Below are 27,339 nucleotides of genomic sequence, written 5' to 3'. Positions count from 1 at the left end.
AGGGCCTCATTTCTGAGTGAAAACAAGGCCTGCCCCAGGCAGTGTCCTGGAAGGGGTGTTGCCTGAATTCCTGGGGCCTCAGCTTCACTTGTATCCACCCCATCTGAAACAGTCCATTTCAGCTCCCCTGTACTGAAGCATTGCACAACATAATTATTCACGGCACAACTACTGTTTTTTGCTTCTGATAGTTTTGCTGGGAATTTCCTTGTTGCTGTGTTTGGAGAGAGAAAATACATTAATCACTTCTTCTTAAATTCATTAGCTCTTAGTCTGCTGATTAGCTCAGCCTGCTGGAGTTGCTGCCTGCCCTGCTGGCTTGCAGAGGGACAACTGGCTCCTCAGGGGACCTGGAATAGATAGCCAGAGGCTGTCACTGCAGTCCCTGAACAATGACAACGACTTGAGTGAAAGGTGATACTCAGGCCCTATTTACTGCTAAAACCCACCTGCTTTACATTGAATACTCAAGAGCAAGTGTAATGAATGAAAGGGAAGCTGGTGAACTCTGAATATGTTGTTTGTGTTCAGCCTGTGTGCCTTTACCTCCTGCTTTTTGCACTGCTTGCTGAGATTTATTTTCCTGTTCCTTTTCATCTGCTTATAAACATGTCAGTGTTCCCAGAGCTACGTAGCTCTTTTTTCTGGTATCCTTCAGCATAGTTAAATAAGCAAGATCCTCAGCGGGGCAGGGAGCTTTTGCACTGCCTGCAGGAGATGGGGGAGGTGAGAACCCAGTCCACTGTGGTGGTATTTGGCAGCAGCTTCCAACGCCTAGGTGGAACCAGGACAAGGTCACAGCATCATAACTCCTAATGCTGCCTGCTTCTGGCTCCTTCCCGAGTGGACATGCTCTTCCCAAAGAGCTGAGGACTCTGAATGCCAGCTGACATCCGAGAGTTTTTGTGGGAGCTCAGCTCTTCACACAAACCAGGCCTGTGCTCAATGCCTGAAGCAAACGTGTAATACAGAATCTGGGAATAATTCCTTTTTTTTTTTGTTATTTCAGGCAAGACAAATAAAACCAAAATGGCCATGTAAAACAATAGCTTATGCTAGAACTTTTTTTCTTAAATGCAAAAGACCAGCATTTTATTCTGGGACATGTGGTTTGTTCCTGTTTCACCAGGGTCCTGTACAAATATGTATCAAGCTCAGCCTGGGCTCCCCCCAAACTTGTGCTGGTCCTTACTACATACTGCAGGGCTGAGCTCTTACAGTGGCTTGTGGGAGGGCCAATAATTGCATCAGATCTAATTAATTACATGTTATTGAATCTCTGAATCTATATTTCTTCATTTATGCCGGAAGGAGGCACTTGCATTTAAAACAAACAGCTGCTTTGGCTTGATTGATGAATGTTTAATTCTTTGACAGGGAACATACAAGTTGTCTCATTTTTCTTGGTCGCATTTGTAGGCCAGAGAGAAAATTAAGGTTATATGTTTTCAGAAGTATCTGACTTGCTAAATGCGCTGGGACAGAGCAAACCCCCGAGAAGGTTGGAGGCTCTGCTTGGCTTGGTGAATCAGCAAAAATGAGATCTTTTACTTAAATGTTCATGGAGGGGCTTTTACTTCTCCCTCGGTCACAGGACTGATCCTGCTTCTGCTCTTCCTTCCACTTGTTTTGGCTGAGTTTTAAAGGACAAAGTCAACTTGAAAGCTTGCTACTTCGAAAAAAAATTTCCTGAATAATGTCAGTTTCAAACAGTGCTAATAGCACTCAAAAACCTGCTTGTATACAGGTTATTTAACCTTGAATGCATCCTTTGAACTTCTCTGCTTGTTTGCCTTCTGATAAAATGGCAGAAGCCTACCGTGTAGGCATTTGGTGTGATTAAAAGCTCGTTAGGGCAGTTTTGGCAGAGGGGGTTGGGAAATGCCACTCAGGCAGCATTGGACATACCATGAATGTTTTGTCAATGTCTTTAGGTGATCGGGAGGAGGGAGAAGTGATAAACACCTTTGCTTTCCATTCAGTCATCTTTGCCCTTGAAGAAACCCAGCCAAGAATCGCCCCAACTAAGAAACTGCAGATACAAAATCAAGTAGGAGACTTGGTTGCATTTCTCGGACAACTATTTTATCCTTTTCCCATTTAAACCAGAAATTTCTTGTTTATGTCCTTTAGAACATAAAGCTATAATAGCTCCAATACCTTGTGACAGCATATTACAGTGCACAGTCTTGCAGATTTCAGCACACTGGGTGATTGTAGACTCTAAAGAGATTTTTGGTAGCCAATATGGTATTTTTTTTCACCAGACAGGTTCTACTGTCCATTTCAATTGAGTTTTAAACATCTCAAGTACTTTCATTTCTTCCCTTCAAAGACAAAATGGACCAGTCTCAGAGGTACAAACACAATAGGAATGAGCTATCTTTCTGAAGTTTTTTTGGCCACTCTTGGAATATGCAATAACAGCTTTTTTACCATTTCAAAATGATACAAATATCCAAATTGAACCACTGTTGTTTCCAAGGTCTGCACTGTTAAAAGAGGCAAAGGAAGAAAGCTTTGAACCTTGATAAATTTTAGGTATGTGTTAATTTTGCATTTCAAACCCACAGGCTGTGTTTAAGGATGATGTGTAACCTTCGTCATTTAAAATTGAATGTCCTCCCAGCTTCCACAGCAGAAGAAATGGAGAACAACTAAAATTCATCAGCCTGGATTAGCCTGGAAGCTGTTGGAGAGCCACGTGGAAAATGAAAGGTCACATTTAAGGTGGAAATAGCAGCTGAAAAATACTGATGTGGAAAGAAACACAAATTAATGTGGCCAGAAGCTCAAGGAAGAGTTTTGGCCCATTTTGCTTTGCAAAATAACTGTGGTGCTACACAGGATATACATGAACAGATGTGCTTCAAGAACTGTTGACCTACAGCCAAGTCCTGCTTTTGGATACGTACACAAGACTCCCAGCTCAGCCCATGGGACTTAGCCATGTGTGTCTGAGCATGGAGGTATCCTCCAGGCATACAGTGTTAAAGCACGCTTGATCTTTGGAGGGTTTCTCTCCTGTGCTCTGGTGGGCTCGACCTCACCATGTGCATCTCTTGAGTCAAGCCACTTCCTCCGTTACTCGCTGAGGTGCTGAGATGCTGACGCAAGTGTTTGCTTAAATACCACTGCCTCCATTTTCTCTGAACTTCCAGCTGAACCTAGGTAGAAAGGTCACAAAATACTTAGTTCAGCTGGTTTATCTTGGAGGCCTGCACTGTGGAGAGCAGTGTAACAGGAAAAGGAGAGCAGGCTACCTGTGCCAAGGCTTAGGTTTATTTATTTGACCCTCAGTTTAAGGGGTTAGGCTAGGGCCTGTTTCTTGATGCTTCCAGTGATACTGTTGCCGCAGCCACACAGTTTTCTATTTAATTGCAGGTGAAACAGTCCACAGAACCTAGCTGGCCTTAGTAAGTCTTTGGTTTAGATTTTTTCAGAATTTTATTTTAACTTATAAAAACAGGACATTTTGGCACTCTGAGGTAAAATAATAAAAAAAAAAAAAGGGCAGATTTTATTTTCAAAACAACTTTTTCTGAACCCTGTTAAAGGATTGGTCAGAGTACTTCAAACCCTTCCTTCATTTCAAAGTGACTTTTTCTTCTTAGGCAATGGTTTAGCATTTCAGAGTGCAAGAAGCCTGGGAGTTATCCTGAAACTACAAAGGAAATGGTCCCTCTACCAAAAGCTTTAGCTTATGAGAATACTGATAAATTTGGACTGGATATAGCTCTTGATAAATTCCCTCCCAAGGATCAAGCCATGAGGTGACAGGTAATAGCACCATACATCAGAAACAGCTGGTTGTCAGTGTGACTGTGTGCAGGATGGTGCTCCCACCCTCCATTCCCAGACAGTAAAAATGCTATCTGATTCATGAAAGGGTTGCAATAGTTGAGAGATGAAGTTCGCATCTGGCATACAATTACTTAGGCTTGCCAGGTCCGGGAGGTATTTCATGAGTGATGTTAGGTAGCTGGGAAGAAAACCCTCAGATAAAACATGTCATTCTTTGGGGAATGTATCCCACTGATTAATGAGGCATGCTTCAGCAATAAAAAGGAATGTTATACACACTAAACTCACCTCACCGTTAAGAAAACAATAAAGTACAGCCACAACAAATCCCTAAAAGATAAAAAAGAAGTGGTCACAGAACTGCAGTTCCAGCTTTTGAATGGGGATGAGGCATCTCAAGGGAAATCAGACAGCTTGGCTTTGCCACTGGAACTCTCCTCTGTTGCGGAGTTAGATGTTCTGCCTCTCACTTTAAAGAAATAATAGCTTGTCAGATATTACCTGGAATGATCCAAGAGCCAATTCAAAAAACAACTGAATTTCCACTGTGCCGCTGCTTGCATCTTCAGGGAAAAAAGCAAAGATGACGTAGTGGACCCCAAAGAGAGGGATGAGGAGGAGCGTTGACTTTGCAAGTCTCCTGAGAATGAAAACAGAGGGAAAGGTGGTGTAGAAGGAGCAAGAAGAGCTCAGGTGGACTTCCATGGCATGTAGGGGACATACTTGTATTGGTTGAAATCGCTGCTCCGTCTTTCAGGTGAGCTGAGCTTCCTCATCAAGATTCTTAAAATGTTGACAAAGAGAATGAAATTAATCTGAAAAGAAAATAAAAAAGGTAAGAATGCAAAAACAAACACAACACAAGCAGTATCCACTTATGTAACTGCCAGCTATCAGCAGAGCCAGTTTGGGGTGTTTGGGCAAAGCAGGCAGAAATAGTGTCCATGTCCACATCCCAGTCTCTGTCCCTGCCTCTCCAGCCTGCCTGGCCACCCTGGGCTTGGGTGCTAGCTGCTTTCACTGCCTGTTTGCTGTAGCTTTAGTTCTGGGCGTGATCAGGGCTTATTATCCAGGCAAATCACCAACGGGAAGGGAGGCCAGGTGCGTTGGTAGGATCTCTTCTGGCTGTGGAGTTCAGACACAACCCACTTTGGTTGCTAGCAAGGGGGCAGCACGGGAGCTATCACTTGCTAACTGGGACTGCAAGTGCCAGTTGTTCCCTGCCAAGAGACTCAGTGTGATTTGGGATCATGGAGGCAAAGTAGTTAAAAGTGGGGAAAGGAGAGAGTTGACACTGGAGTTCTTCCTTTTGCATTTTCCCCCTCTCCAAGAGTGGATATCAGATAGAAATGCTGCTCTGCTGCTCAGTTTGGGTGAAGATGAGGCAATAGCTGTTTCTGCTCGTTTGACCCTCAGGCAAAGAGTGGGAGTTGCAGGGAAGGCACAGCCTGGGGTTGATCTTGCACAGCCCCAGACCTGCACCCCTTTTGCAACACCCTGCACCACGTCAGGCCCTTAACCCTTCCCTGTGCCTGGAAACACCATCCCAGAAGTGCATTCCTCTGTGGACATTGGAGCAGGGCTCTGGGCTATCGGGTTTCCCTAAAAGAAGCAGGTCCATTGGAGATGGGACAGACCCAGGAAGTCCCTGGGTTCCCTAAAATTATTGGATGGAAAGAGAGCAAGTGTGGCTACATGGGTGTCTAGAGAAGGCTGGAAGTTTGGGGAAGCTGAGAAGGATGAGGAAAGCAGTAGAGCTGGGAGGAGGTAGGGGTTGGGAGCATGAAGGAAAGACCGAAGTGTTTCAGGGGTTTGGGGAGGAAAAGGAGGTTTAGGTCTGGGGATTCTGGGGTTTTTAAATCCATTAGGCCAGGCACGAGCCGTGTGGGCTGAGCAAGACTTTTCGTAGATGAAAACCACGGGGGAAGGGAGAGCGGGGGATTCCTGCCGGGAGGAATTGCCCGCGGGCAGCACAGGAATGAGCATGAGCCTGAGAGCACAAAGGTGTTTATTGGTGCTGTTTTTCTGCCCTTTGAACTGCTGAAGGCTGTGAGGAATACAGAGATTAGATCTGTGTTCTTAAGAACTGGCTGTTTGTTTGGTTATGGGCTTGAGTAAAGCCTCTTTTTGGGTAAAGAGGCAGTCATGTAGGCGGCTCCTGCCTTCTGTGGCTACACTAGACATGATCAGCGTTCTGAGGGAAGTGAGGAGGCAATAGCAGGTGGTGGCCGCCAAAAGATAAACTAAGATTGTGCTTTTTGTCTTGCAGAATGCCTGGGTCTTGTTGACATTTCAAGTGGCTCCTAGGGTGAGGGTTGTTTCATTAAGAAAAATAAATGCCGTGGCCTCCTTAAGTTGATCCCATATCACTTGTGTGGTCTTGTGGAGTTGCAGGATTTCTCACTGGTAAACCAGAGCAGAACTTTAACCCACCATCTCTATTACCTGGGTTTCTGAGGGTGTACAAGTGTTTCAGTTTGTGTTTTGCAAACATAATGGTTCTTACTGGCAATGCAAAAACCTCAACCTGCTCTTGGGTTCTCGCTCAGACTGTCAGCAGGTTACTTAAGAGCAACCAACAGTTCACATGTTTCTGGACTAGGGCTTCAGACAGGTCATTGCAGCGTGGTCTGACCCAGAGCATCTCCATTGGGCAGAACAGCAGCTCCAGCCCCTTAGTACCTAAGTCTCTGAAGGTGAGAACCAGCAAATATTCAACCACAGTCACTGAGTATTATGTGTACCAAACTGGTCTTGCCATCACTACTGCCATCACTACTGGGCAGGTTTACACTGAGTTTCAATGCCTGTGCCTCAATTCACTGAGCAATGCCATTATAGTATAATTGCTGTCCACTGATATGTGGAGTGTGCAGTCTGTGAGTTGTGTTCATTGCTTAAAACAAAAGACAGTGGTCATGTAAGGCAAGTTGGTTTTGTTTTTGCTGAGAGGGACATTGACCAGGACACAGAAGGCACTTGTACGGAAATGTACAGCCACTCGTTCCTCCTCTGGAGCCTTCCTTGAAACAGTCCAAAACAAGCTTCCACAAGCCAGCCAAGTTCATATGCAATCAACAGGATGTGGAAACCTGATCTTCTTCAGGCTCTTGCTTCTTGGGAGGACACTCTAGCTTTCCTTGTGAACTTAGCTTTGGGGCATTAGTGACTAAGTCCTGCTGAGCAGAAGCTGCTTAAGCAGTAATTTATGTGTCACACCAGTTCAGACACATGTCTAAGATCGGTTCATTAACACACTTCTAAAGCATGTCAAGTAGATGATGTCTGACTTTACAGTATTTGAAAATACAGTTCGAGTCTGCTTGTCCCAGAAAAGACTTACAAAAATAGACAAAACTATGGGGCCTCTAATGATCCACCAGGTATTGGCATTAGTGTTAATGTCCCAACACCTGTAAAAATAGAAGAGAAGGTGCAGTCAGTTATCAAAACACTGGTGTCTTTTCAAAGAGGTTTAGTCTGTTTTGCACTTCAGATAGGCCCCTATTCCCTTCTCTACAAAATTAATTTCCCGTTCTCACTTAGTGGTACAACATATCTTACAGAAAACTGTCCACCTGCACTGGACAGCAGTTTGACCTTCTCGTAAAGTACAAACACTGTTCAAAATTTTGGAAGGGAGAAAGAGAAAGGAACCAAGTTTCACCATTCAGAAAGTCAAATACAGATACTGAAAACATCATGACCTGAATTCATACTTGAAAGCTACCTTCTACCTTTGAAAAATGCTGAAATGGAATTTGATGTATTTCCTCAGGTTGCTCAGCTACTCCCACCCACACTAGGATCCAGGCTCCCACCAGAGCGGGATGCTGGTTGATTTACTTGGCTGTCAGCAGTTAGAAATGAGCAGGATCCCATGGAACAGCCTGCACAGAGGCTGCATGCTCTCCCTGGTTTGCCAGCTTCCTCCCCTCCATACAACTTACCCAATATTTTCATGGAGCTGCCTGGCAGTCGCCCATGCAGCCACGAACACAGTTGGGGCACCTGCAGTGGGAAAAGCTAGTTACTGCTTCAGGAGCCCATCCCAAAGGCAAAACAAACCCAGTTATTCTCACTGAAGGGAGAACCAGTACCCCATCCGAGGACAATGAACCACCAGAGGAACTTCCTTTCCGAGAAGAAAGAAATAACCAGGAGAGTGTGGAGGTACAGTCCCTCCACGAGGAGCCAGCTGTAGTTAGACATGATGCAATACTGAAAGAAGACCATGGTGAGCTTGCAGCCAGCCTGAGGAAAGAGATGATAATTAGCTTTTGCATGGGTTTGTATCTACCTTCTAACAGAGAGAGCGAGCTGTAAATTAATCTTGGCAAATAGAGATTTTATAGCAATTAGGGAACTAAATGGGTGTCCTCGAGACAAGCATTCACATGACAAGAAAGCAGGGCTGGAACTGCTAAGTGCATTAATCAACTGCCTCATTAGAAGAACTGAATGTGTCATGGGCACATGGATTCAGATTACTGTTTCAGAGGAGTTTCACTATTACTGCCTTCTTAGTATCAGTAACATTAATATCACCTTAGAGAAGCACGTAAATGTATCTATCAATATTTTTTTTCCCCAAGAAAAACAGTTGCTAAAGACAAATTAAAATGTGCTCAAAATGCTCTTTTTCAGCGACAAAAATCCAGCAAAACTGGTGGGTTAAAACAAAACAAGCTTACATTTGTTTCTCTCCCTAATTCTTGTCTTTTAGTTTAAAGCATTGACCATCATCTCCAGCGTTGCTCACCCCTCAGCACGCCCAAATTTTCAAAATATTTTGCAACCAGTAAAAAGAAAAAGGCAAAGGCATTTAAAAATTTGGAAGGTTCCTTTCCCAGACTCTCTGAGTGCAAACCCCTATCAGGTCTCACACTGAAGTGTAAGTGTGAGACCCGATAGGGGTTTAATGTGTTCTCGGAGAAGGGGCAGAGCATACCTCTCTTCTCCCATAACCCCTCATGATGAATGTAAAGCTGGGATGGAGATTTCCTTCCCTGTTCACTAGATCCTGCTAGGATCCTGCTGGGAGACTGAGGGGTGGAGCAAGCTGGAAGGCAGAGGGTTACCGTTTGTGCCCCACAGTAATTTATGTCTTCGGAGGAAAACAAAACGGCATCCTTGATGAAGTTGGATGAGGCTCGCAAAATGAACGATGTGAAGAGATGCATGTGGATGTAGTTCCTTGTGCAGCGAAGTCTTCTGTGGAAAAAAAGAGAGATCGATCCTGTGAAGTGACATTCCTTGCCAGTGTGGGGAGCCTGTGACTGTAAACAGCAGGTTTCAATCCTTAGTACTGCTAAACTGACAAATGAAGAACAATGTTGTTCTGTCTGTGAAAGAAAGAAAGAAAGGCTAATACATCTCCCAAGAGGAATATCCTAGAGAAGACCTTAAAAAGCTGCAGTCACATCTGCTCCACTCAGGTACTAAAACAAGCTGTACCTTGCCAGAAAAATTGTGATTTCATGCCAATATGCTTGTTCTAGCCTCCCTCCCTCTTTCTGGAGCAACACAAACCCAAGGTGTTTATTCATACCTGGGTGAATTTATTTATTCTGCCAGCACAGTTCACTTGTGCCTGCAATGTTTTCTATACTAAATCACCACATAATCTGTGTCTGGAGTCCGTGCAGCCTGAATATAAATTTTCAAAGTATTTGGGTTTCCTTCTACCCAGACATGCTGCCCTGACATTTACTGTAAGGGAAATTAATTTCACTGAATAAGCAGCACAGTACAAATTCCAGGTTACAGGGGTGCGTGAAGATAAGCTGACTGTCAGATTGCTGATAGAAACCTGAAACACCTTGCCAGAAGTCAATGCAGTGACACTTAGAGCAAAGTTTTAGCCACAGTCTGAAGTGGAGAAAAGAGCAGCAGGGGAAAAGACACTCTGCCCAAGGGATGCTGAAGTCATGGGAAGACCTCAGCAGGGAGCTGGTGCAAATGCCATCTGGAACATTCATCCAGCTACATTTTCAAAGAACTGGAGAGCACAATATAATGAGCAGATCTGACATTTTTGGGGAGTCAAAACTCAGAAATAAATTTTGTCACTGATTTCTGTGAAGGTTTTCAGGAATACTTCAGTTTTTAACTTGCCCTGAAAGTCAATTGAAGGATTTGTGTCAGCTGAGATGACCAGAAGTCCTGGCCAAACACAAACCAGAGATGTTTCTCCTCACCTGAAAGAGGCCAGGACCGCTAAGGCTATCATTAGCGTCACAAGGGAGGTGCAGTATCCGACGGTGTACATGGTCTTCAAGGTCATGAAATAGGAACGCTGCAGGGAAACACATAATCACATGTTTACCTTTGTCTGTGGGGTAGAGATTAACCCATGCCAAGAGAAAGGTGTGTCCTCCTATTTAATGACTAAATTTTCTTGTAAAATCAGCTACTGAAATTTTACCCTAAGCAACCTATTCCGATCATTTGCAGGAAGCATTCATGCTGAAAACTACCAATAACAATAACCCCACCTGAGTTAGATCACAACATCATTCAGTCTCTCCTTAACATGTTCCTCCCCCAGGGCCCCAAAGCAGCAGATCTGTGGTCATGGGCACCCAGACTCACTCTTGCCTCGTTGGTCGTGTCATTGACATTGTAGCCGCAAGCAATATCAGGTCTCGGATATGGGTCTGACCAGCCCTCACTTGTACAATTTCTGTAGACAAAACCTGTGTGGTAACAATTAAAAAAAAAGACAGAAGAAGGTATGACCATTTCCAATTGTATCATTGTTCTCCTCAGGGGTCAGTCACCACAATGTAGGGTTTCTTCAGGAGCCAGGAGAATACGTGCCCCCAGGCAGTACACTCTGCATAGCTGGAGGTGAAATGCAGCTGAGCTAATTCTGTTGATACTTGCCCAGTGTACTTGTGTGGGTCATAATATTGTTTGCCCACTCAGGGATGACTGTGATGGATGTGTTTTTATTAATTGCAACATAAATAATACTGCTCAGTACATCTAGTGTTTCTTGGCCACTATTCCAAGATCAGCAAACACATGACTTGTTCACAGATTCATACTCCATGTAAACCTGATATTTTGCTTAATGGTCCCACCTCCTTACTGTGGTTTGTCATGCTCCACAGGGACAAAGTAACTGTAGATGGTCACAGATTTTTGGTGAGATTTAAATGAAAACTAAAAGGCTTTTCCACATAGCCCATACTGGATATTTTTTTAGACTGTTGATTTCCTTGTTTACTTGGAAATTAAAGGTTAGGATGAGATTACCCTCATTTAAGTTCAACTTCTGAAAGCTGAATGCTTGAGTCCAACTGTGTTCCTCACATCTGTCTTTGGAGAAAAATTGGCATTTGGAGAATCCAAACTCATTTTTCAGACAGATATTTGCAGAGGGCAGTTTGTCTGACCCACTTCTGCTGACTTTTAGTTTCCTAAAGCAGAGTGAGATGGATCCCCAGCAAGTTGAATATGATTGAATAGGATAGTTTCAAACTCATCCATGTGAATGTTTGGCACTAAAGTGGAAGTGGGAAGTCCTGCCCTACACACCTGACGATCTCATTGGAAGAAAATTACCCTCGCAGGCGTAAAGGTTATGTGCTGAGGATAAGAGAAACTATTCCAGAGAAGTGAAACCACTGCCCACTGTCCTAATCACATCTATCTGTCAGGTAAGAGCCATTGTTAAGAAGCATGGAATGAAATCCTGGCTTTTTTACAGTGATTGCAATGCTAGCAGGGTCTGAGAAGGGACATGAAATCAGCAGCCCTTCTTAGTACAAGCCTTGCCAGAAGGCACAATAAAAGTTTGGGTTTTGCCCACACATTTAGCCATGAGGACTCCAGGGCATCTAGCTCTTGTGAAATATCCCCACAGTGTTGAGGGAACAGAGGGAGATGTATGTGCAGCAGTGTTTGGCAATGGTTTATGCTCTTTGGAGCCCTGCTGAGGTTGTCAGGACAGAGTGAGGGCTCCTGCTACCTCTGGGCTAATGCTGGTGACCTTACAGCATCTCTGCACTTGATTTGAACTCACCTCTGTAGACCTGTAGGGCACAGCAAACATGCTGAGAACTCTGAGTGGGAAGAGCTCTGGGTGTGTCTGTATCAGACTATTGTTCTGATGCTGTTTTGAACATCTTGTTCCAGCTTAGCATCTTTGAAAGGGCCAGGTTTGCTTTTTAAGGCAGGTTTTCTATGCCTGCTGCAATGCAACAATAACAGGAAAGAAACAGCTCTCCCAAACAGTCCTCCCCAGCCTGCCTTGGCACTCAACAAGGGAGTGATGTGGTGACAGATTCTCCACTTCAGCATCAACTACTAAGACACAGCATACTTAACCCGGAGCAGAGCATTGTGCTTGCAAACACACCTGTAACTGGTTTTTGCCTGAGGCTGTCCAAGCAGATCAGACAAGAAGGTGTGAAGTTTTGTGTTGGTGTTCTATTTCATTATATGCAAAACACAGGAGATGATGCCAGGCATGTTATAGGGGTGGGCACGAGCAAAATTTCAGCAGTGCTCCTTGTTTATGGGTGACACACACACTGGGGAAACTGCAGCGTGCCCCACTCAGAGCAGAGTTGGGGTCTGCAGGCTGTTTAAGGATCAGTGCTTGGTGTTTACTGGTACCATGTGAGGCTTTTGAAGTTGCCTAGGCAAAGGGGAACTCTGGCTAAAGAGATGGCTGAGGAACCGGGGCCATCAGATTTGGCTTTCTCTGCCTCTGAATCCTCACGATTGCCACACCTTCCTTCCTTTCTTGCCTGAGACACAATGTGCAGGTCTGGATGTGAACTTCAGTTGTGTTAATCGGTTCCAGATAATTTTGTTTCTTTGGTCTGTTAGGTGGGAAGGGACCAGACAGTTTGGGCTGCAAATGCAAGTCTAGATGTCAGAACAAAACAGCACAGAGAGCAGGGTTTGGGCAGAGCTCAGGGCCATCTACATGGCTTAACCTATGGGCCTTTGGCATTTGTGGCTGCCCATGTGCTTTGTAAGTGGTCAGGAGAGAAAACTTTTGCTTTTCTTTTGAAGCAAACAGATTCTTTTTCAAAATTGCTTCAAACAGAGCAATGACTGTAGCAGTAATTAAACGCAGGACTCGCAAGCCAACCACAGTATAAAGTCAATGAAGAATGTGGCCATGAGAACGAGGATAAATTATTGCTGATTTTGACCCAAAATGCCAGATGCGGAGCCAGAAATAAGATGCAAATGCCAATGGACCACATCTTGGGGTTCTATTTTGAACACTGTCACTCTGTTGTTTATTAGAAGTGGTTCAGCTCTCAGCTTCTCGTTAAGGAGGGCAACTAAAGTGTAAGGTGCTAGACTATCTCCAAGATAACGCAGTGAACATTTGAGATGTAATTATGACCTTTGGATGTACGAACTCCTGCTTTCCTCCCTGGTAGGAAGACCAGAAGCAGGGAGCAGTTCCCTCTAGTGGCCGTACCAGCAGGGATTTCGTTTAAGGGCCGGTATCCCTACACTAAAGATTTGTGAGCGAATGTCAGATGGATGATTTCTTCAGCGATCTGTGCCTTTGTGTAGTTTATTCTTTGTCTTTAAACCAAATTATAGGGCTCAATGGGCAGATACTGTTCGTGTGTACAGAAAGTAGCACGGTATTTATTTTAATCTGAGTGGCTCACGTCCGATTTTATTTAAAGAGCACTAAGTGCTTCTCTTCTGAATTATCTAATCTTTATTAGACAATCTAATACTTTGTCTCCTGTTCCTCCCTTCATACAATGAATTTGTCTGCTTTTCTATAAGTACTGGACCTCACTAATCCATGCCCTATAACTGAAGAATGCAAAACTCTCTTCTGATTGGAATCATTAACTCGCTAAAGAGAAAGGTAAGCACATTTCTTAGGCATTACTTGAAAACTAGAAATGAACAGAAAGCAGGCTTACTTAATAGCTCATTATTACTGTAGCCTACAGGGAATAAATTTCATTTCATTTCTAGCTTAAGTCCCAGGAAAAGGACAAGCATTGCTTGAGCTCATCTCAGTTTGACTTGAGTGTTTTGGTGAGCCATGAAACCTGAGTTTCCATGAGTTTGTACCACTTGTGTGGAGCCTGTCAGAGCCAAAGGATAAACTCCCAGTGCAGATTTCCTCTTGATGAGGGCAAAAAAGGGATCTTTTCTGCCTATTTGGCTGGATGTTTTGCCAAAACTTGTGTGAACTTAATGCTGTGTGAAGTTTTGTCCCCATCCAGCTCAGCTGAGATCATCCACTGGCTCAAAGAGTTATTAAAAGGGGAAAGCAGAAATAAACACAGAATCTAAGTGGAGAAAACCCTTTCCCTTGAGAAACCATGCTAAAAAAGTCTGCTTTTCAGGATAGCATTTACTTCCTGTACTTTTTTCCACCTGGCGAAGAAAAATAAACACTTAAAACATCTTGCTACTATAATTCCAGGCTTTTCCATATTTAACTTAGTGTTGGAAACTGAGCTGCTAACTGGCCATTGTTCTTTGAAAGAAGCAGGGACAAAATTTCACTTCAAGTTCAGACCTGACAGTGGCATCTTTGTAAATAAATAAAAAATAAAGTGTTTCATAAATAACAGTTTAATAAAAAACACCTGGGCAGGAAAAACATAATTTTAGTGTTACCTTTTTTCCCAGTCAGCATCTGGAAGAATTCAGGGCAGTGAGCATTGACAGTCTGTCCCACAGTGGATGAAGGCCAGCAACTCATGTTATCCCACATTCCAGCACACCTGCCTGGGGGGGCAACAGTGAAATACCATCAGCATCTCCCAGTGATGTGACACCGTGAAACTCCTTCCAACAACAAAACACTGTGAAACATCTCCAAGCAATGCAACACCATGCAACATCTCCCCACGACAAAGGCAGCTACAGGAACAAAGGTGCTCAGTACTCTGAAAAGCAAGCTGGGTGAGGCAGAGCAAGTCCTGCTGAGACCTGTTGAGACCTGGATAGGACAGAATAGGTCCTGCTTGCTTAAAACCAGCCCCAGCAACCTTCAGACCTGTCCCTTTCTGGTCCTTGACTCCACTGGTCTTTCCTAGACACATAAAGAGCAACTTGAGTCATTATGAACTTCACATCAGGCCCTTGACTACCCATCTCTTTTCTGGAAACTATTGAGTGGCCCTGGGAAGATGAAGGAAACCACATGTGAATTTTTTAGCTTGCTTTCAGTCTTTCTAAAGCTTCCACTTTGAGTCACCCTAATGGCTTCCTTACATAATACTTTTGTAAACAGGAAAAAATACAACTTGATGACCCTGCTTGAGCAGGGAGGTTGAACCAGATGACCCACTGTGGTCACTTCCATCCATACCCACTCTGTGATTCTGTGATTCTGTGATTCTGTGATTCTGTGACTAGGAGTTTAAACAGCTTCAGAATTATACTGGGGAAAGGAAAGTGAGGAACAACATCAATGTCATTCTTTTATCACCATAAATACTCCTCTTTCATTTATGCCAAGGCTGTGCTGATGTGAATAATGCCAACAGACCACTTGCTGGGCTTGGCTGCCTAGATTCACCCTGTTTTCCCCAGTTAGGTGCAAGGGCTGCTTATTTTAAGGATGGGTTTGTCATGGTCCACTCCCACAGTCAGGGTGAGAAGGAGAATTTTCCAGTTGCACCCTTGGCCTGACTGTGTTGCCTTCTGGCAGGGCTGGTAGAGATGCACCAGGGAGATGATCCAATGGTCAGTGGAGCACAGCATGATGGGGATCTCTACTTGAACATCTTGCTTAGGTGCTGGCGTCTGGCATGGATGAATTTTGGCCTGCAGTGCAGAGTGTTAGTAGAGAAGACCTACACTTCATGCTCTTTGTACTACAGAGAAACTGCAATCCTGCCATTTGTTATTTTGCTCTTTTCCAGATACAGACTGAAATCATTCAGTTCATTCCCTTTTGCCTCCACTCTCCATCCTTGGTTTTAGCACAGCTTTCATTGTGGGTTTTGTAAGAAGATAGGGGAAGAAAAAGGCCGCTGGAGCACGCCAGCCCCACCGTATTCCTGGTGTACCCAGACATGTGCCATCTGCCCTGCACGCCCCCTGAAAGCTGAGGGGAGGAAGTGCTGACCAAGCACCTCCTCAAACGCTTCATGTTTTATAAGCCCAGCCTCCCATTAGCCTGAAAAAAATATTTACGTTTCTAGAAATGCATTGATTTCCTCCAGCACGACAGTGCCTGAAAACAAAGAGTTGTTCACCTCAGCTCTAGTGTCGTCCCTGTGCCAATGTTTGTGGGACTTGGTAACCATTTACTTCAAAGCAACAGTTTAATGGCAAACAAAACATCACCTTGGGTGATATTTATGCCTTGACATGGTGCATTGTTTGGGTTATCAAACCTTTGCGAATGCCACTGGCATAAAGCCCCCAAATCAGACTCAGTGCACAGGAAAACCTGGCAAAACTACAATGCTGGGGTGGTTTCCACCCAGGAGGAGAAAACAAACCCTGGAGGAGCCATTCCTCCTGTGGTGGGCTTCTTGTCATTCCTCGTGGACCCATCCCTACCTAGCTAAAGAGCCTTAGGGTGGAGGCAAAGCACAGCAACACCTCCCTGACATCCCTGTGCTCTTTGGGATCTACCTAAAGTAGCAAACAGAGCATTCCCTGAGCAGCAATACATGGTGTCACCACGATCAGAGGTCCCAGATCTCCAGTAGCTTCCCTGCTGTGCTCCCAAGAGAATTATCCTGTCTTCACTCATGCACAAAAAAGAGCATAACTGTGACTTGGGTTACTTTAATGTTACACTACACCCTTTACCAGGCTAATGGTATCAGAAGGGCAGAGTCCCTTTTCCCTTATACTGCAGCAGGATAAGAAGCACTTAATGCTCAGGTACTTTGTGCCTGATTCACCAGCAATGAACCCTGTGTGTTTGTGCCATCTTCACAGGGATGTGAGCACTGCAGCAGAGACGTGGGTGGGAACATGGTGGGAACTTGTCCCCTGCTTGCACCACTCAAAGATTCTGGGGCAGGCACAGAACAGATGGGGTATGGAAGGTGCCCCACACCCTGCAAAGCCACCTTTCTCCCTCCCTGCATGACCCACCAAGGGCATGCACTGAATCCCAGAGTTTTGCTTCTCTCTTCTTCAAACTGAAGTCCCTGTGTGGGATTTTCTGCACATGGACTTCACACATGCAGATACTTAAAGGCTAGAGGTATTTTCAGATGTGTTATTACACAGAATAAAAGTATTACTCCCTAATTTATACAAGTAAAAAACCCATCTTAGGGTTCAGTAGAATTTTAGGTAGAAGTATCCTGTTAAAAAATTTCTAGTAACGAGAGGCCTCGGGGGAATTTTAAGATGTGGATCCAACTTAAAACTGGATTAAGTCTCTACTGGGGAGATAGTATTTGACCGAGATAAAATAAGACCATCTGTAAAATGGGACTGCCTCCTAATGCTAGTGCTGGTCCATACCTGCACAGTCCTGTGAAGTTTAACTTGTCTGCATCTATGGAGCTCTGGTGCAAAGGAAACAGTGGAGCCATGTCAGAGGACCAAAGCAGAGAAATAGATAGGTTGACAAACCACCCTCCTCTTTGCTGAAGGAAACAAATAATACTGATTTATTCATATCATCAAACTTCTTATAGGCAATGAGACAGATCTGTCTTGTGGAGTATCTGCCATAGGGTACCCTGTCACTGCTACAGGGGCGCAATGCCCTGAAGCTGTGCTCACACTCATCAGTCTACAAGGCTCACAGGAACAAAACAAGATCAGAGAAAAATGCTAAGCATCCTAAGAAACCAGGTGATACATCTTCCCTCTGAGTCCTGCCTTTGGGCCTGGTCACAGTGAAACGGTTCTATGTCTCCAACACTCTCTCCTAGAGAGGAAGGCTTTGAAACTAAGAAAAAACCTCAACTCTAGCTTATCTCTGGCCAGGACACCCTGCACACAGCATGTCTCATGGGAGCTCTTTCACTTTTCACACTGGTGAGGACCTTGCCATGTTATGGTCTGCAGAAGTCCATGAAGTAGTTCAGTTTGTGAGATGCTGTGAATGACACAACCCCATCCTCAGTGCTGATGGCTGGTAATGTACAAAAAATACATACAATGCACCCTGTGAGATGCTGACCCAGCTGCTGCCTGGGGCAACTGACACTCAGTTCATAGGCAAGCTTTAATAATCGCTTGCAGTTATTTCTCTGAGACCCCTTGCACATGAACACACTTGCTCAGCTGCGAAAGGAAAGCTGTCTACATGATGAGGACTCAGTACCACGAAACCTTCCCAGGCCAAAATACTCCTTTATGTGATGATAAATCCTCACTGAAGTTCAAGAACTCTGTTATGTGGCAGTAAGAGTAAGGAGGAAGCAATGAGGACCTTCAGGACATGTGATTTAAATGCTGGCTGCTGGTCTTCATTGATTTTTAAGGCAAATACAGTTAAGTAAATTTGTGCTTACTGGGGTGACTTTGTAAATTATCTTTGTCCAAGATGTGATGATTGATTGCAATTTGCAAGACCTGGTTGCTGGTGTGTTCCCAAGTTGTGAAGACTACAGTTGAGCAACTGGATTAGAAGGTTCCTACAACTCTTGCTGTCACAGTAAGGAGTCAAAATCCCGCTCTCAAAGGCTTATAACAGATTTTACGTGTTTTTCTGCTCCTAAATGAGAGATGCACACAAAGTGCATGCCTCCTGTGGGGAGGGATGTGAAGGTATCTGAGTTCGAGGCCACCCAACTCATCTGAGAGCATTCGTTCAGCCTTTACCTGAGCTCAGGAGCAGATCATTTTCAGTCGTTCTGTTCTGTGCCTCCAGGGAGAGAGTCTCAGCACACTTTTCTTCCTCCCTTTTCAGGACACTCAGGAGGTCACAGACAGGTGGAACAGCTTTGATCTACAAATTTTAAAAGCAGTGTAATCACTTTTCCTCTTACAACTTCTATCATCTCAATAGAATTTTCCCTTTTTATGCTCACATTCCCCATGCAAATTTATCAACTGATTGAGGGCAAGATTTCCTTGAAATAGAGACAATTTCCTTGAAATACAGTCAATTTTCATAATTCAGTCTGCATTTTTATAGTAGCAGCAGGCAAGCACAAACTGAGTTTATGTCTTCTCTCTTTTCATGACATTACTGATATTTAGAAAAATGTGTTATTCTGTTAAACTAAGTACATGAGCAGGATGCTCTTCCCAAAGTCTGCAGGAACATCCAGGACACTGCTGGAGTCTCTTAGAGTAATGGAGAATTAATTACTCACCCCTGGCAATTTAAACCATAGATCTTCTAGGTTACTTTCCTGGGCACAAGTGAGGCAAATATGCCCACTTGTTGCAGACCACCCGAGCCTGTTTTACTGCTACTGACCAGTTGCAGAAACCCATCGGAAAGCAGAATCTTGCCCAGATTTTCATGAGAACTTAGATGGTAATTTGTCCTGAGGTCATTTTCTCACCTTCCCATCCTCCTTTCTCATAAAATAATGTTAGTGTTCACTCAATCCTTATGTAACAATTAAATGTGTGTTTATGTTTCATGTAGCTGGACCAAAATAAGTGAATATCAAACAACTACAGATCATGAAAATTATATATATTGAAAATCATTGCAAAATTATTTGCAGGACAAGGTCCCAGTATCATGCAGAAAAAAAGTACTTTTACCATTTCTATTATTTTATCAGTTTCTATTCTTTTTGACAACAAAAACACAGAATATAAGTGGATTTTCATTATAACAAATTAGATAATTCCTCCCTCATGAATAAACCCAAAAATCTTTATAAATTCCCACTATGGACCTTTTATGTACACATATATATATATATGCATATGTATATGTACACATATTGAAAAGATTAAAAGCCAGTCATCAGGATCTATTAACTGAAAAGTATCAGATAGAACTTTTTTATGTCCTTTTTTTAGGAAAAGTTAACCCGGCAGCATCATATTCCTGCTTAACCTAATCAATCTTGTAGCAGTGCTGATCACTTTCAGATTAGATTTGGGATAGAGAACGATCCCTGAAAACCTTGTAATGAGAACTATTACTTTTCTACAATTAAATTTTAGCCTAACAAACATCAGAGACCATATTCCCATTATTTTGGCTAGAATTTTTCTGGGTATTGTATTTTTGAACAAAGTTTGATCTTTTCAGCAATGTATCATACCTCATCTAATTGGTCTGGTGTGTTTAAATTCAGCATCCCTCTCCCTTGTCTTTGTGTGTCATGAAATAAATAAACTAGAAACCACTTGGTTTTGCACAATGTAATGAATTTTCTGGAATCACACATACAAAGAATTCAGATGAAATAAATTATCCTCTCATGCCAGGATTTAGATGCCTTTTTAATCCATGTAATCTTTGGAAAAAAATAAATTTTAAAATCCACCTAATCTTTGAAATGTCTGACTGGACTAATATGTCTAAAGAAATGTATTTGCATTTAATACTTTCATTTGTTAGCTGAAGGTTGAATTTGATAATTTCTAAATATTGTCAGATTTTTTTTTAAATGTACATTATTTATCACCCTCTATTTTTATTTATTTGCTTCCCAGTAGTAAAGCAGTTTAGTACATTTTCAGACTTCACAAGTACAAGTATGACAGCTAAGTCCTATAACATACTCTACTGCCCAAAGTTGCCTTGAAAATATGTTAAGAAACAGTATTAGTGCTGAGCATTTGAAGTGGCCAACACAATTTGTCTGGGTTGCATCTGGCTTGTTAAGATGATACTGAACATATGTAAAAATAAATGCTAGGAGTCATGTTAACGATCTCAGAAACAGGAGAACACTTCATCTTAAATAAGCTTCTACATTGCGTGGGCACTGTTTTCTTTTAAGAAATGTAGGTCCTAAGAAAGCTTTTGTTCCAGAAAGATTTAAAGTCTGTGTTATTTCTTTATGGCTAGAATGAGACCACACGCTTTTAGCACACTCAGCTGTGAAGACCACCCTGATGATCTGATACAGCATTACTTTCTCACATAAAATGTGTTGTTCAAGCAGGAATATGGTGTAGTTAATGCCTTACAATTACTGTTTTACCCCACAAAGTGGTATCCACCCTGTCCTTCTGATCAGCTAGATACCACTGCTTGGCAATAGATGTGCAGGTAACAGGATTTTAAGCCCTGGGAAAGCAGAGAAGCCTTCAGGTGCTGGTTTAAAACCCTTGCTTTCCACAAACATTGTCCCTCAGCCAGTCTTTGCCAACACTGACATCCAACCAGGCAGTCTGGGTGTGAGTGTGCGGATGTTTGCTGAGCGATGTGAAACCCCACTCTGCTGCCAGCTGTGCTCAGTCTCACTCGTGTTTACTATTCACAAGTGGCAGCAAAAAGCCTCCCCCGCAGCTGGAAATCGAGGAGGAAACATGCTGTTTCTATGTCTCTTCCTAAACAGTTCCCTGAAGCAGTTCTGATGTCCTTAACACTTTACCAGCTACTAAATTAACTCTATCCCAGCAAGGCAGGGGACAAGACATCCTCATATTATGTTTAAAGAGAAGGTACCAAACCCATTCCAAACAGAAATAGCTGTGATAACTCAATGTCCAGAACAGGTAAAAAGCTGCAGTTTGTAATATTGATAGCAACAGCCAACTACAGGTTTTAAACTGTGAAATGAATGGATCTAAACACTACTTATTATTTATATTTGCAGCCACAAATTTCACGGCCATTTCATTTGAGAGTAAGTAGGTTTCGTTTAACGAGAGGATTTAAAGAACAAAAGATGCCTGACAGAATCAAAGTAGGTGTTTTGAAAGCTAGAAAAAGAACAAACAGAAGGAGGTGCTCTTGGTGACACCCTGAGCAATGACACCTATTTACAGAGTCCTTTAGGTAGAATAAGAAACCCAAATTACAAGAAAACCATCACAGTCACTATTTTTATTGTAGAAGATGATCAAAAGGCAAAAAGTTTGCAGACTGCATTCACTCTGCAATTAAAATATCTAGGCAGAGTTCAGGTTTTCTCAGAGTTGGAACCAAATCCCCTGCTGGGACAAATAAATTGATCTTTCCATTAGTTGCAATGAAACAGTGATTTGATCCTTCCCTAACTTGCCGCATCCAAGCTGGACATATTTCACCCTTTGTTTTATATGCCTTCAAAATCTGAATGAGCTGAGCAGCACCTGGAAATCACAGCCCAGGTTCTGCTGTCCTTCGTGACCAATCTGAGAGCCCAAAGATCAGCAGTGACAATCTACCACAAATCATAAACCTAAAAGAAAGAAACTAAACTTTGTGGGTTAAACATTCCCCCATTCTGAGTCCAGGAAGGCACTGCTAGAGGTGGGCATTGCCCCTTAGGGTTTGATTGCTGGTGTGAATCAGTAAAGCTTCCCTAAATGGTGTCAAATCTTTTTTCCTTCCTCACAGAATCTGCTATGTTTACCAAAGCAGGTTAGTAACACTGTTGTCTTTATACAGGTGGGGAAAACTGAGGCATCCAGCACCTAGTTATCTGTGCACTGTCAGTTAGTGCAGGAAGCAGCAGAAATAAGAATAAAATTTTTAAAATCCCAGGTTCTACACAGATCTTTTTAAACAGACACACCACAACTTAATGGAACAGAGGTTCAATTACTCATAATCAACATGTGATTCCATGCAAATGCAGATAAATAGCTCTGAACACCTACCGGGACAGTTGAAATCCAGAAGATTATCACCCAGATTGTCCACATAGTCAGTGACAGTCTGTTTTCTTTATACCTTGTGCATCAGAGGTCACCAGGATGTTTTTATACTCTCCAGTGTGGCTCCTAGCTCTTTTCACTTCGTCCTTTTCCCTCCTTGCTTTTTTTCCTTCCCAGCTTTGACCATCCTTAGCCAATGTTTCTCTCCAGCTGCTGAGCTCTAGAGAGCATCAATAGTGAAAGGACCCCCCCTCCCGTCCACCCTGCAATTTCTCCTCCTCCTCCTCTGCAGAAGCGTCCTGTCCCAAGAATTACAGCACCTCTCTTGAGCATGTTCCTACTGTCATCCGCCTCCTTTCCCGGCTATTATTCACTGTTATCGATGGGTGTCGCTGGGGAATGATCATTCCTCATGTCCTTCCATGACAAGGGATGGAGCAGGACTCCTGTGCAAGATGTCAGCCCCACAATGGCAGGGGTAATCAATCAAGGGGAAATACAGCCCTGGAATAAGTGCTCTGCTGAGAAACCGAGTTGGAGGAATGTGACTCAGGCTGCCTGCACTGCTTCTGCTCTCGACAGCGCTGCATATCAGCAAGCACATGGCCCAGAGAGCCAGGAATCAGCAGGCTGGCAGGTTCTGCTGCAGGTGAGCTGGCTGCCCACAGGTCCAACCAAGCCCAGGTGAGCACAGCTGCTGGAGCCGAAGACAACCTCAAGTCTGGGGTAGGCACCAGAGAAAGGGTAAACAGGGTATCGGCTCTTCCCACTCCTTCCAAAGAAGACTCCAAATGCTCCCTGGACTTTACTCTCTTATCCAACATCCAGAGAAACAGCCAGTCTGCATTTTAACCCAATGCTATAGGTTGCAAGTTGTCATTGCATTTGGATCCCTCAGGTACCTTGTTGTTGGGATGTAGAGTCCAGCCATCCTGGGTTCCCCAAATACAGTTCCTCAGCAGTCCCATCCCCTGGCAGCAGAGCACTCTTTGTTTTCCAGGTTTTGCTTCTGTGGCAAAAGTATTGTGAATAGGCTGTATGCTGACCTGGGTGTGAGCTCTCAGCTGCCAAAGTAGGTGCTCCAAACCCTTGCTTGCCAAGTTCACTTGTAGCACAAGTGAATGTGGCTTCAAAAAGGAGTCAAAGTTTTCACTGTGTACCAGTGCTCTTTCTCAAAGCACAGCAGTCCTCACCTTGTCTCAAAACATCTTTTACCGCCTATTCCAGTTTACCACTGCCCATTGCCCCAGACAGGTCAAATTTGATGAAGGGCTGCCCAGAATGCAGATGTGCTCCAGATCTACCAGTACAGTTAATGACCGTGACCATGAAACATATGGCTCTTTACCTGTGCACTGAAAATCCAGCCATTGGATTAAGAAAGTCTCAATGAAGGAGTTTGGGGTTCCTAGCAAGTGCTGCCCTTTCTATGCCCACTCTGACCCCAGTAACTCCAGTTCATGTCTATATGTGTTCCCAAGGAATGTTGAGTTGCAACGCTCCCCGTTGCATACACCATCCTCATCTCTCCCCACACCCCCAGAGCAGGAATCAGGCAAGTGGCAGCATTTGTTCTAACCCAAGGCTACCTCTGACCTGCCCAGCTCCCACACTCACACATAATCCTTTCCCTCCAAAAGGGCAAATGCTTTCGTCTTCCTTGCCCCTGTCCACACTAAACTTGTACTGACTTTCATTTCTTGAGGAGCTCTGCTTTCCCACAGAGTTTGGTTGAAATTGGTCAAAGGGTTAAACAAACTGTTAAAAGGAGGTCTGAGAGGCAGCCAGACAATGTCATTACAGTTGTCTGAAGAAACCACACTGGCAGTGCTGTATCGTCTCAGTGGGGTGCCAAGTCCTTCTTTTTCTTCCTTTGGCTGAAGGAGTATTTTATTATTCCATTCATATTGTAACAGCTTCCCTTCAAAGCCAGCAGTCTTGCCTGTGTTTGTGTAATCGAGAGAGCTTTGCTCCAGAATGTACTATGGAATGTGGGGCATTTTCTGAAATAGGCAATGGATGCCCAGGAGTTTGGAGACATGATTTTGGATTCAAACACCAATGTTTTGTGACCCTCTCATTATATTCATGTGCAGGCTGAGCATTTGAAAGAAACTGGATGCAAAATAAAACCTGGAAAATTCTCACCTATGCAAGCCACTGCTTGACTTGCAGCAGATGGCAATGCTGAACACACAGTGAGGGGTGGGAAACCTGAGAACAGCAGCAGACCACAAAGAATTATTACCAAGAATTCACATATCCCAAAATGAGGTGTTTGTTTAGTTAAACAATGAAGCATTGCACTCGTCTGTGTGCATTTATACCTACTCAGTATATCCAATTTAAATTTGTCACAGCTGGAATTTCTTTCAAGTCTCTTATGTAAACCAGAAAAGAAACATCAGAATTTATTCATGCAATATTGAAGGACTTTTAATTTTAACTTTAGGAATAAATAAATTACTTACCTTTGTACTACTCTGATTGTAGGATTGTTTACTTATCAAACACTAACCAACTTTGATTGTAAATATTTATTTATTAAAACTTAAAAATTCCATTAGTGCTTCAGTCAAATAACTATTTTTTATCCTTCCTTTGCTAAATAATTAAATTGCTTGCAATGCCTCTATTACAGCTTGATTATCAGGCCATACATTTTTCATCTGACATTTGGAATATAGAGATAAAATTGAGGTGAGAATCACCTATTTAAATCCTGGTTCACAATCTTTAATTATACCAGCCTTCCCAAGGAAATATGCAGGTTTGTTGACTGATAACCTCCTCTTTTCACCTACTTTCCCCACACATTTGCTACCTCTCAGGAAACCTTACAGAGTGCTTTTCCAGAGGTGCATCATATTCAGATCCTCTGATGTGAAAGCAGAGATGAATTTTGGTTTACACTCAAGATCACTGTCCGAACAGACAGATGTACATGCAAATTGTGTTCCTGTGGGAGGAGAAATTTATTCACATGCCATTTGCTGTACTGTGTTCCCACGGCCTTTTTCTTGCAAACAGGAAGAAACCTTCATCAAATCCACAGAACTAAACAAGTTCAGTGTGGGAAACCGTACATTTAAGTTCTGGAGCTGGCAATTCTGTTTTCAGTGCCAACCTGTGCCACACAAAAAACCCATAGCGTTTTGCAGAGACATCTCCCCTTGACCCCAGGAGCTGATTCTCGGGCAGCAGACCTCTGTGAGGGTTCTCTAGCAGATGCATTCTGGAAGAGAGAATTCCAACTATCCTTCCAGCTTGTGGAGAATAAACTTCCTTAATCTGTTTACTCAGCTGAAGTGAATGGATAGTTTGGAAAAGCACTAGCTTGCTTTCTTCCCCTGATGGCCAAATCCCCAAATGGCCAAAGCTCTGCCCAAGGCAGATAGCTGCACACATGGAGCTGCGAGGAAGAGGTGAGTGCACACAGGAAAGGAGGTTTGGCAGGCAGAAGGTGCTTTAGGTACCTCTCTGAGGACTTACATGCCTTGAGAGTGCTGTAGCACTCTGGGGCACATACAGAGGTGAGGTGAGGATGAGTTCCAACAGAAAGCATGCTGTGAAACAGTGAAACAGTGAGCTGCTGGACTTCACACAAAGGCAGTGTCAACACTGATCCTGAATTTTCTCCCAAACGCAGCTTTAATTCTGTCGTCCTTGAGCATCTCTCCCCAGCCTTGCCAAGGGTGTAGGTGTCATTTTTCCTAATTAACAGCAATTACATCCTACTAAGTATGGGAACTATGATCTGGGAGCTGAATTTTATGATCTGAAGTTTTTCTTCCTTTTCTATCTAAATTGAATATTGCACTACTTTTGGTCACATTTTACCTCTATGTTAAAAAAACTGAAAGTGAATAATTTTATTTTTAGAATATATAAGGAAAAAAAACATTCTGGAAATATTTCTGCCTTTCTGTACTAAGCCTATATTTAAGACATCATGAGAAAAGCATCAGGGCCATGAATACTGTTTGTTCCAAATGCACATTCACACCCAAGAAAAATGTAAAACACTTAGTGGCTGGAGGAGATGGGGCAGCCAGTAGTCTTGAATTTATTTTTTATGTTGCCTAATGCAGGATATATTAGTGCAGAAGCCAGTGAAGGACTGGCAGAGATTGCCCAGAGAAGCTGTGGATACCTCGTCCCTAGAACTGTTCAAGGCCAGGTTGGTAGGGGCTTGGAGGAACTTGGTCTGGTGGAAGGTGTCCCTGCCCATGGTGGGGGGCGGGAACAAGATGATCTTTAAGGTCCCTTCCAATCCAAGCCATTCTGTGATTGTCTTTCTCTTTGGCTCCTCCATTATATTGGGAGTTTAGACAGTATATGGGTTTGGGACAATTAGAAGGGATGCCAAGGTATCGTAAGCAAAACACCAAATAACAACATTCAGCATTAATTCGGCATTTCTCAGTCATCACCTGTCTGAAGGCAAAAAAAAAAAAATAAGGAAGAAAACTTTTCTTTCCCTGTGCCCACGCAGGCAAAAGTAAAGTAATTCATATGTGGTATGAAAAACACCACATTAAAAAAGGTTTGTCAGGATTATTTTTCAAGGCATGGCCCTTTAATACCGAAAGTGAGAACACAAAAGGGGGGGAGAGGGGGAACGGGGGGAAGGAGAGAAAGAGGGTTTAAAAGAAAAAAAGAAAAAAGAAAAAAAAGTTGTTTTTCCTCAGTTTTTGTCCTTTGCCATCACAGGCAGCTGAACTGCAGCTGGGGGGACAGCAGCCGGCAGTGCCGCGGCCCAGCGCGGCCGCCCCGTTGCCGAGCGACCGCCGCGGGGCCGCGGTGAGGGCAGAGCCGGGCCGGGCTGAGCCGGGACTGCCGGGGGGGCTGTGGGGGACGAGCGGGCTG

At 43.5% G+C, this 27,339-nt stretch overlaps 1 protein-coding gene across 1 annotated transcript; it reads right to left on the bottom strand.

Moving 5' to 3' along the window:
• Positions 1-2,985: 2,985 nt before the first annotated feature.
• SCTR (secretin receptor) lies at positions 2,986-22,536 on the bottom strand. The gene is made up of 13 exons (XM_027723616.2): positions 22,474-22,536; positions 18,568-18,694; positions 14,434-14,544; positions 10,399-10,502; positions 10,005-10,102; positions 8,886-9,018; positions 7,905-8,058; positions 7,755-7,815; positions 7,148-7,217; positions 4,528-4,619; positions 4,306-4,444; positions 4,093-4,134; positions 2,986-3,167 (listed from the first exon to the last, which is right to left on the bottom strand). The coding sequence occupies exons 1-13, from the start codon at positions 22,516-22,518 to the stop codon at positions 2,991-2,993; spliced, it is 1,353 nt and encodes a 450-aa protein (XP_027579417.2). The 5' UTR covers positions 22,519-22,536; the 3' UTR covers positions 2,986-2,990.
• Positions 22,537-27,339: the final 4,803 nt, after the last annotated feature.

This window comes from Pipra filicauda, unplaced genomic scaffold, assembly GCF_003945595.2.
Source record: "Pipra filicauda isolate LSUMZ 115617 unplaced genomic scaffold, ASM394559v2 scaffold10_size6260569_pilon, whole genome shotgun sequence".
NCBI classification, from domain to species: Eukaryota; Metazoa; Chordata; class Aves; order Passeriformes; family Pipridae; genus Pipra; species Pipra filicauda.
This window is presented reverse-complemented; position numbering and strand designations above follow the sequence as displayed.

Coding starts and splice junctions, on each gene's coding strand:
- SCTR (XM_027723616.2), bottom strand. CDS start 22,518: ATGTGGACAATCTGGGTGATAATCTTCTGGATTTCAACTGTCCCG. Junction 7,218..7,754: donor CAGCTCCATGAAAATATTGG/GTAAGTTGTATG, acceptor CTATTTTTACAG/GTGTTGGGACATTAACACTA. Junction 3,168..4,092: donor ATTGTTTTCTTAACGGTGAG/GTGAGTTTAGTG, acceptor CTTTCTACCTAG/GTTCAGCTGGAAGTTCAGAG.